This window comes from Vairimorpha necatrix, chromosome 5 (genome assembly GCF_036630325.1).
Source record: "Vairimorpha necatrix chromosome 5, complete sequence".
Lineage (NCBI taxonomy): Eukaryota > Fungi > Microsporidia > Nosematidae > Vairimorpha > Vairimorpha necatrix.
Genome location: NC_088820.1, coordinates 321878 through 333133, shown reverse-complemented (window position 1 = coordinate 333133; position 11256 = coordinate 321878). Strand labels below are relative to the sequence as shown.

Sequence of the window (11256 nt, the reverse complement as noted above, 5' to 3'; positions counted from 1 at the left end):
GTTCTCTGGAGTATCCCTTTCGATATCCTTTTATGACAATTTCAACGTCTGAAATTGAGTTAACTAGATTAGCGTAAAAGTCATTGGCTATCTCTAACTTCTTTTTATGCTCGTTATGAGCCATGCCTGATACATCTTTCAAGCAAACATTGTCTAATCTAACAGTGACGTTAGAAGAACCTTTCAACCATTTCCAGAAGTCTCTGGATCTGTTACTTTTATAGAGCTCAATGCCCTTGAAGGCCCAAAGTTTGGCTCGATCTTTCCGAACTTTTATCTTTGTTGCCTTAATCTTATCCTTCAGTAACATGTACATATGCACAGACGTTACGGACCTATTCGTTAGCATACGCTTAGTAGCATATCTAAAACTTTTAAAGACATTTACGTGTCTCCATCTGATGGGCAGTCCTTTGAATGCCCCCACTTTACTGTATATTTTGGAGGATATACAAATGTCTTTTAAAACTCTAGAGAGTTCATCTAGTGTGAATGTTTTTTCATTCAACTTTCTTGAAAGCTTAGCTTCCATTCCTGGATGCTCAAGTTTCTTCCTATTGTAGGCAAATGACCGTTCTCTCACTGGAGAAGGAAGAGATATCATTCTCTTCAGCAAGAGATGATCACTTACCGTCCATCTTCGAGAAATTGTTACTTTCTCGTTGTCCCGAATTAAGACCCTAAATATCGTATCAATACGTCTTTTAGAGACTTGTCCATCACTCAGGATTCTTGTCCCTGATAATCTGTTATAGTTTATTGCGGGGCTTAACCCTGCGATAGCAAGCTTCTTTTTGAGGGAAGAATCACTAGTATTCATATCCCCCACCACTACAATCTCCTTGTAGTTTCTTTTATCCTTCTCAATACTAAGAAGGTTAATTACTTTACTTAGAGTTTCGGCCTTTAACTCTCTCTCTCTCTTGTGGAACGTAAACATTGATTATTAAGACCTTTGTCCATCCCGTACTGGTTTTGAATTCAACGACAGTTTGTAGAATATTGTCGTCATCCCCCTTTTGGAACATCTTACTGCCCCGTCTTTTCTGACTAGAGTCATTAGACCTGGCCGATTCTTTCCTATGGCTGGTGTCTCCACCACCATATACTTTTCTAGTCTCGTAGAACCTAAGGATTTCTTCCAAGTTTCTTGAAGACACAAGACTGTTGGCTTTTCTACTTTAAGGAGGATTTCCAAGTCCTCCTTCTTTCCGTAGAAATGGTTGATGTTAAGACTATAGAGCTTGGCCTTCTCTATGGACTTGCATCTTCTTTTATTCTCCGCCCTATCACGAGTTGGAATTTCTTTTAATATTTCTAGGCCAGGTATATCCATGGCTTCAGAAATTTCCTTTTTTCTTGACCTTCTGACTACGCAGAATTTGAAGTTAGCATCTTTTCTGCGATGATTTCTGGTATAGATAAGGGAGTCCGATAATCCCGTTGACACTCTGTCTAACTGTTGTCGGAGTTCTTCTTCATTGATATGGTTGGCCATTGTTTTAACTAGACACAACCCCTTTTGAATGCTTGTTCTCAGCATTCTAGCTTTTACCATGATATAGACATGAGATTTAAATCTCAGTTTACATCCATATCTTTTATTAGTAAAGTTACTAACTTTTGGTGAATTGTTGGGTAGACAATTAATTTTGGTACAGCCAAGAAGCCGTATAACTTGTTTTTTATTATAATATATATTATTTAATAAAAATCTTTTAATAATAGCATTTTTATCACTGTTCATTGTGATGTTTACTATCAACTTTCCTGTCTTTCCCGAGATGTTCAAAGTTTAACTCGGATAGAAAGAACTCTTCATGGCTTACTGTAGGCTTGTCAGATAGACCGTTTTTTATAACTTTTATTGCCTTATCGACAGACACATACTTCCTCCAATTTTGACGAAGATCGGAGAATATTTTAGTCAAAGCTGATCTGTTCCTAGAGATATAATTGTCTACTTCGTTTTCGGCAACTAATACTCTTACATTTTCTGAAGCGTTCTCAAGAGCTTCTGCAGCTTGAAAGCAGAATTCATCTCTAATGAGAAAAATTCTGCCCTCGCCTTCAATGTCTTTTACTATCGGAATGTTCTTTTCCTCTATGCCCATTAATTTGGCCCAGGTCTCCCTAATAATGTGTTTCCCTCGAGGGGGACCATGAGCGACTACAATTTTGTATTTGCAGTCTTTGAGCCTCTTTCCGTTTATTGCTAGGTCTAGCAACTCTTCTCTGGATAGCTTATCTATCCAATTCGTTTGTTTCTTCCTCGTAATGTGAGAAGAAGGTGCCTTAGATGAAGAAGTTTTCTTCATCTTGGATTTGCGCTCAGTCATAGATTTCGACTTCGGACAACCTTTTATAGATGACAGTAACAAATCATCTTTCAGTGTTTTTTTTTACAAGTTTTAGAACTTAAAGCGGGTACTTTCAACTGTTTCGTATCACAGATGAAGTTTTTTTCTACGCCTTCTAGGAATGGGGCAAACCTATTGGCATCTGCTGTTTTTGAGGCATCAGCTTTTTTTGAATCCTTTGGTTTCATATCACAATTTTTAAGAATGATTGTCCAGTCATTCTCCGTCTTTTCTGTTAGAAGAATATTTTATTCAACAATTTCCTGTTTCCTTTTACGGCAGCGGTTACCTTCCGTAAAAACACATTAGTGGTACTGGATGATAAGATCCTTTATTTGAGCTTTAGAGAAGACACCAAATTTCTCCTTTTTCCTTTTTTTGATCAGTACGATCAGCTTTTTTTGTGATTGGTTCTTCACACTCTCCTTTTTTGCAGTGAGAATCAAGTCAATTCTCTGCTCTAATCTTTCATTTGAAGCCTTTAGGGCATCAATTTGTGTGTTGAGTTGGTTTCGAAATTACGGAAATCTCAATCTCATGCTGCTTCTTCAAGTTTTTAAGCTTGAATCTCTGTTCATTGAGCTCTTCACAGATGGCATCTAAGTACTCCTGATGAATACTTGTCACTCCATGTGAACTCTTACAATATGAAGCAAGGCTAGCCATCAGCCCAGCTTTCCCACAGTACCTTTGGTTGGAATTTCTGCCTTCTTCTATCTTTATTCTGTTGAATAAAGTCCCTGTTCGTAACCAGAATTTTATCAATTCTTGGTCTGTGTGAATAGCAGCCTTGCGGAAGCTGATAACTTCACATTCTGGTTTGTAGCCTTCCAATACTAGTGAATTGACACTTTCTTTTACTCCAGAGGTCGATAAGTCGGCCTCAATCTCGCAAGTTTCTTCCTCATTTTTTTTGCGTTTGGTAAACCCCATATTTTATGTCAATACTACCGATTCAATTATTTCTTGTTTTACTTAATTGAACATTTCTTTGCCTTATCGCCAAAGGTTAAAGGTTCATTTTTCTAACCTTTTATGCACTCATGTAGTGATACCATTTTGGCCGCGTAGTTTTTTATAAACTGGCTAGAGAATTATGTGAATTCCATCCATGCTCTGACATCTTTTTTGGTCTTTGGTTTCGCAAATTCCAGTGCTTTCGCTTTCTGTTTTATTGGTATCGTCATTTCCCCATTTGAAATTTCGTATCCTAGGAATTATACTTAAGTTTTAAAGATGTTACATTTCTTCGTATTTAGTTTAAATCCAATGTCTCTTATTATTCTAAATTCAGTCTCTAAGTGTGATATGTGTTTTTCTGCTGATTTAGAGCATATTAACATGTCGTCTTTATAAATTATTACAAATTTATGAAGTATTTTTTTGAATAGTCTGTTCATTATTTGGCGCTTTTTTTTTTTTTTTCTTTGCAAGTAAGAGGTAGGGAGAAACCTTACATAGGGACCAGAGGGATTTGGGTGTGATCCTTTTCCAACTGGTACTGTGAGATTCTTACTCACTAAAACTCCCTCCGTATAACTTGCCGGTGCAGCAAGCTCCGCCGTATCCATTGGACTTTGGCTCCAGGAGAACACTTTCCATTTATACCTCAAATCGCGTCCAGAGTGACCTCACAGCGGATATACTTAACGGGCATGGTTATCTATAACCCGAGGAGAGACATCATCGTACTGACTCAAAGGTCCCTACAATCATCTGTATCGCACACACGGCTCCTTACACGACCACATCCCCAGCCCGGCATTTTTATTGGACTGCGTTGACCACCAGTCTCCCACTAGTTTCGGCCACCGTGTTACAGAATCATGTAGGATAGGGTCCACGAGACCTTCTATTGCCCTACTTCGTCTAGTCTCATAGTTAGCTCTAGGATCCCACTCTAGAGTGCACCAGCCATGGGCTCCAACTAGGCCGTACCCATTAGATACTTTTATGTATCATTAAGTCACCAAAGGGCGATACTGCTTTTTGGCCTTAAGGTGCGTTTCTACACTAGATGCTAATCCCCTTGTGGCTGGACACACACAAGTTTCATTGAATCAACTTAATGATTACCGTGGACATTTTCATCATCTGAGTTGTTCCAACTGCATCATAGAAAGTAGAAACAATTTGGTGCCCCTGGGACTCGAACCCAGCCCAATGGTCAATGAGAACATCCCTTCGACCACTCGGCCAAGGGCACCTCATTATTTGGCGCTCCTTAAATTCAAAATCACAGGGGTTAAAAAAATTAAAAAAAGTAAAAACAAGAAACATTTATTCTAACAAGAGTATTCTGTTAACAGTTTCTGCATAAGTATCAAAATTCTTCTCTTTTAAATATTTAGATCTAAATTAAAACTCGTATATAAAACCTTCCATGTTTACCTTCATTATTCCTCTTCTTGTTCTCAATTCGGTCTTCAAATGACTCCACAGATTCTCTATTTTGTTAGTATGTTGTCCATTGTCGTTATTAAAACCAACACTATGATTAACGACTTCATGAACAGATTTGAAATCGCGAACAGCAGAATGATACTAAGCAACCCCATCAATTCTTATTGTAGTTCCTACAACTACATACTCCCTAAATAGATCTAGCATTATAGGGGCTGTCCTATTAGGAACTATTTTTAAGAAGCAATTGTTGCTTTCATTTTCTATACCTCCGACTAGCCAAGTCGTCCCAGGATGTCTTCTTCTTCTGTCGTAGGATTTGTTATTATACTACCTCCACATATTGCTGTCTCGTCGACTTGAATAGTAATTCTCGGCCCACCTATTCTTACAAAAAATGTATTTATTTCATTTTTTTATTTTTTCTAGGATAAAGCCCTTAAAAGAAATGTAGGTGGACTCGGAGACCTCACATGTTACTGAGACCATTGTGTTGGTCATTTTCGTCACCCAGCAATACAACATTCTCAGTTGTATGTGCGTAATCATCCTGGACTTTTGTATAAAAGTGCCCTTTTTATTGCTTTTTCGCTTTTTGAAGCTATTTGTACAATAAAAGCAGATTCCTCCCAAGTAGTTTTTAGATTTTACTTGGTTCATAAAACAACCACAGTCACACTTTATAGTATTTCTGTAAAAGTTTAAAGCCTTTAAGTACTCTATAGCTGCTTCTTCTTCAACAAATATTATGCTGTAGAGATTTCTAACTTGCATTAGGGTTAAAAAATTAAAATTCACAAAATCGCTTTCCTTAAATTCAAAATCATAAGGGCATTTGTAATTTTTTTGTAGAATGTTTACAATACATGTTCGTAAATTTTTTAATTTTTTTAACCCCTGTGATTTTGAATTTAAGGAGCGCCCATTATTTTCTGACATGTAAACGGAGCGTTTATTAATCCAAATGGCATTCTTTTCCATTGAAAGATGCCTTCTCTTGTATAGAATGCGGAGGTTTCTTTATCGCTTTCTCTTAAGTAGACTTGATGATACCCACTCTCCATATCTAGTGTGTTGTAATATTTAGCTCCTGATAGTGTGTCTAGGGTTTCGTCTATTCGCGGTATTGGGTATTCTATTTTTACGGTTAGTTTATTTAGTTTCCTGTAGTCAATGCAGAATCTTGGGCTTTTCCCTTCTCTTTTGACGATGACAACTAGAGAGATGAAGTTGCTGTTGCTTTCTTCAATCAGTCCTCATTCAAGAAATTATATGACTTCATTTTTTATGAATTCGTGATCTTCTGGTGTTCTTTTATATTTACCACATGTTATTTTCTCTGGCCAGTGCACCAATATAATTGCATGTTGCAATTCGGCACATGACCGTTTGGAACCCGCTCTTAAAATTTCAAAAAAAGGAAAAATAAAAAAAATTATAAAAAAAGAGACTTAACGATTTATTTTGAATAATGAAAGAAGTCGATTAATTCTTTGGTTTTTTTGTATTTGATAAGACCATAGAAACTGTAAAAGATACTCATAGTGCTCGTCCTGGTTTATTCCATGTCTAGACCGAATATCTCTCTTCGAAAGAGACCAAAATCCTTCAATTTGTTGAGTATGTGTCTCGGGATCGTTAGGATTTACGAAATTGATAGAGTGATTCACAGTCCTATGCTCCATCCCCGTAGTTTGTCTAAATGCAGCACCATATGCTCTCCATTGATCAGTGATCACAATAGAACCAGGCAATACATTATCTTGTACTACCTCAAGAAGCGTAGCAGTATTTCTACTAGCTACAGGGACGAGAAAGGCCTTTCTAGAACCTCTTTCAACTCCTCCTATATACCACGATTATATTTGGCACGAAAGAATAGACTCTCGTCGATCTCCACTACTTTAGGAATGCCGAACTCATCACGACCTCCTAACCTCTGACTATTATTGGTCACTTCCTCGATTATGCGATCTCTGCAGAGCATACCATATGTACTTACGGTTTTTCTGTCTAGCTCAAGATCATTTGCTATATCGAGAAAAGAAACTCTTTTGATATACTTATATATCATTCTTATAATTTTATAAGAACTTAATTTGGTATTTTCAAAAATAGAGTCCTTTCTGACAAATTTAGAAGCCGTACAAGGTTTTGTGCAATTCCAAACATATTTGTCTAATAATCTTATTCTTCTAATCAATTTCATTGGCCTTTCAGAGCTGCATACAGTACAAAAAAAGTTGTTTTTTATTAATGAACTGCGTGCCAGAAATATACACGCTGTCTCAGCATCATAAAATGTTTCCAAATTAAAATTTTCATTTATTTACATGTTTAAAAACATTTCATCACTAAAAAGCTCATCTTCTTCAACAAAATTTGTTTTTGTCAATCTTGCCATTTTTTGAAAGGGGGCCCTTTAAATTTTCAAAGCGGGTTCATTTCCCAAAGCGGGTTCCAAACGGTCATGTACCTGCAATTCTAATGTGTTTTTGGTGTTGCTCTTTAAGAAGATAGATTTATATTTAGATATGATTTCGTTGATTCTATCAGAGAAGTTTTAATTATTCCATAATCCAAGTTTAGTTCGTCTGTCTACTTCTTCAGGCTCCTTATTTACTAGTTTGGAAACTAATACTATTTTCTTTTTTCTTTGTTTATCCTGGGGATTGTCCTTTTTAAAAATAAACTTAGATAAGTTCAACTCTCGTATTTCTGATATTCCAAGAATCAGTTCTTCGTCTGCCTCTTCAAGGACTTGCCATTCTATGTTACTTATGTTATTTGAAATTTAATTCGTAAGGTAGCAGTTTCCTTTATTGGCATTTTGCCATTTATTCCTTTGATTGATGTGTTTGTCGGTCTCATTTTTAGTTTGAGTTTCTTTGCTACGTCTTTCCTTATAAGAGAGGTAGTTGCTCCTGTATCAAGGAGTATGTTTACTTTAATAGAAGCACTTTTAAACATTATTCGAGGTCTTAGATCATCCACGCTATCAATTGTTGCAGCTATCTTTATCGAAATGTCTTTTTCAATTTACCTTACTTGTTCTTGGGGTTATACTCTCGCTTGTTGGTATTTGACGGTACCCGGTCTTTTCGTCCCGGTCATAGGGGTTAAAAAAATTAAAAAATAAAAAAACGAACTTTTTTATTTTTTAACTAGCGTATGCTTTCCCGTTTTGAAAACGGGATCGAAATGTTTAGTTTTTTAATATGTCTTTGATCCTTGAATTTTTTTGAGTTTACATTTTGGGATGATTGAATTTGATAGGATGAAATCATCTTTTTCAAAAATACTTTTTAGTAACATATTAGGAGTAAAGTTGAGTTAAAAACACTTTTGAGTCATATTGAAATAATTTCGGGAACTTCTAAACTCAATTTTAACACTTTTATGCTGTTTTTTTTTTGGTACATGTTTTTGTGAATTTTTTCTAGAAGGGTTAAATAAATTCTAAAAAACGATTCTGACGATATTTTGGAACTGAGTTTAACAAAAATAATAATCAAAATTAAAAAGTATTAACTAATAACATACACACTTAGAATAGTCAAATTATCGCTATAAATCTATATATGATATTTAAATAACATAGAAAGCTTAAAATATATAGTGTGGAAATTTAAAATTGACAAAAAAGATGGGTAAAAAATTAAATAAAATTCTTTTATATATATGATTTTTTACCCCTATGACCGGGACAAAAAGGATCATTAAAAGCAAAAGAAATATGGACCAAATAATAGATGAAAATCTATATATTTACGAGAAAAAAAGAATCAACAATACTACTATAAAGTGGCGCTGCATTGTACGAAGCTGTAATGCCAAGGCCATTAGTAGTATTGTTTACGTCAATAATCTCGAATCCTTTATTATTTCTTCGCCTCATAATCATGAACCAAATCCTGAACAGGTCTGTAGGAAGAATAAAATAGATAAAATGAAACGGGAAATTATCTCTGGCAAAGATTCTCCTAGAAACATTTTTTTTTCTTCCTTAAGAAAAGCTGGTGAAGAAACAATCGCCGCAATAGGCCCTATTGAGCCTATTACGAGAATATTAAGGAAAGCTAGGCTAAATTTCTTTAATCCAAAACCATACGCCAACCAAACATTGGGTTTATGTGCTGATTTATTAATCAGTCATACAGGCGAACAATGGTATCGATATGGGCCTGAAAATTACGGGAGTGATAAACCCAATGACAGTATAATAGTTTTTTATACAGATTCGGCTATGGAAAAACTGGCTCTATATGACATGTGGGCGATGGATGGGACCTTTACGGTGGTTCCAATTAATATTAACAACTTTACACAATTAGTTTTATCCGTGAAGCGCATGTATTTCCGATAATATTTGCAATTTTAAAAGATAAAAGTTTTGAAACCTATTGTTTTTTGTTTCAAATGTTAAAGAGAAGGTTTCCAGAGCTCAACCCAAGGTTGATAAAAACCGATTTTGAGTATGCTGCGATAAGAGCATTTTCAATAATTTTCCCGGATTGTCAAATTTCGGGTTGTCTTTTTCACTTAGCCCAGGCTATTGATAGACGTGTTAAAAGTTCAGGACTTTCTTCTGTTTACACATGTTCACCTATGGTGAAAAAATTTGTTTTGTCTCTTACGGCACTTGCATATGTTGACTATGACGAAATATTGTCTACTTTTTTGGAATTAAAACAAGACAGAAATTTCCCTGAATGCTTGACTGAGTTATATGCCTATTTCTTTACAAATTATATTGATTTAGGATGTCGTTTTCCACCGAATTTGTGGCATACGAGAAATAATATGGATATAGATTTTCCAAGAACTAATAATGCGATTGAAGGTTGGCATAATACCTTTAAAAACACATTTGGTACAAGTCGATACAGTTTTTATCTATTAGTGAGCAAGTTAAAGGATAAAGAAGATATAGTGCGAATCAAGATAATCCAACAAACAATTTTAAATCATGTTTTTGAACGTAAACAAAAATACATTGAAAAAGAGATTCGGCTAGCTGATTTTTTGAATAAAACTGTGGATGAAGTGGTTGGTTAGATTTTGTCTTTGAAATTATTGAAATATTAAAGTTTTATTTTTATTTTTTTTTCGAAACTTCCGGTCACCGTATTTGACACGTTATGATTTATTTTGAATTTTATTTGTAGATTTATTTCTGCTCGTATCTCTTGCCAAAGCTTAGCAGATCTTTCCACGTTCTGCATTCGTATAATTTATCTTCCAAGTAATTGTCACTGTTTATATGCTCCATGGTTTTTTATAGCATGTATTAGCTTCTTATCTTCTCGTCTTGAGAGTTTCATGAATTCATCTATATATGTAACTATGTCTTGAAAACTTGGGCCTTTAAGAATCTGTTCCCAGGAAGATTTCTCATTGTCATCGGCTTCTTCTGCCGGAAGATATTCATCTTTGAGCTCTTTTTTAAAACTTTCTAGATCTGCAATCTCGAAGCCCTCTTTTGCTTCAAACCATGATAATGCTTTAAACTCAAGTTTTGTTCTTATATTTTTATATAATTGTTCGGATGTCTTCTCACCCTCTATTTCTGAAAATTGTGAAATAAATTCTTTTGGGTTTTCTTCTCTAGTCCCCCTAAATTTTTTAAATTTCTCTGAGGTTATGATCCCAGCTAACTTCTTGATAATACCCTCTATATTATCATTGGCTTTGCCGTTGTCGCCATTGTGACACCAGCTGCCTCCATTGCTGCTTTGTGTGCCTAAATAAGTTTTTTTTGCAAATTGTTTATTGTAATTATGCTCTTTCATATCTCGGTGAAGGGCTAGAAATAATTCCTTTTTATAGTTTTTTTTGGTTAAATTGCGATGTTACCCCCACCCCTAAAAAAATAAAAAAAAGGGATAAAAATAAAAAAAGGGGAAAAAATAAAAAAAAGGGGAAACAAAATTTGTTCAATTAATTCAAAATCAAATTCGGGCGCTAAATCGTAATTTAAAAACGATATATTATCAATCTCAAAAAAGCATAACATTCTTTCGAGTAGTGATTCTCTATAAATTAACTTAAAACGAGCTATATAACGTTTTAGAATGAGATTCATTAAAAAACCATGGCTTGTTCCTTCTTTGCGCAATTCCCTTTTAATTATGGACTACATTCTCTCAATTGTTTGTATATGGGCGCCTGTTGTTGCATTTACAAAATTTTGGCTATGATTTACAGTTAAATGTAAATAGTTATTGTTAGTAATATTATTTATTTTCATTTGTTTCTTTTCTCCTTCCATAAGATGGGGTAAAATATTATAAAAATATAAAGAAATATCCAAGCATTATAAATGCTCGGTTTAAGCGTAAGTAACTACGACAGTTATAATCTGGACATAGTTCCGAACCCCCTTCATACACCGCCAACAATCAGTAATAATTGTAGATCCGGGTCGATTTTTCGTTTTTCTAATCGACAAGAGTAGTTCTTGATCGATTTTCAACAATTTCGAAAAAAAAGA

General features: G+C 34.9%; 1 protein-coding gene across 2 annotated transcripts; it reads right to left on the bottom strand.

Annotated features, from left to right (window-relative positions):
• Positions 1-719: 719 nt before the first annotated feature.
• On the bottom strand, positions 720-3293 carry VNE69_05036 (reverse trancriptase; the record flags this gene model as incomplete). 2 transcript variants are annotated; one of them, XM_065473514.1, is made up of 5 exons in its annotated part: positions 720-738; positions 1263-1616; positions 1741-2386; positions 2452-2581; positions 2883-3293. In XM_065473514.1, the coding sequence occupies 5 exons, from the start codon at positions 3291-3293 to the stop codon at positions 720-722; spliced, it is 1560 nt and encodes a 519-aa protein (XP_065329585.1). The 2 variants fall into 2 exon arrangements, with proteins under 2 accessions (XP_065329585.1, XP_065329586.1); XM_065473513.1 differs by lacking the exons at positions 2452-2581; positions 2883-3293 and having other exon boundaries at positions 1741-2318.
• Between the last annotated feature and the right edge of the window lie 7963 nt (positions 3294-11256).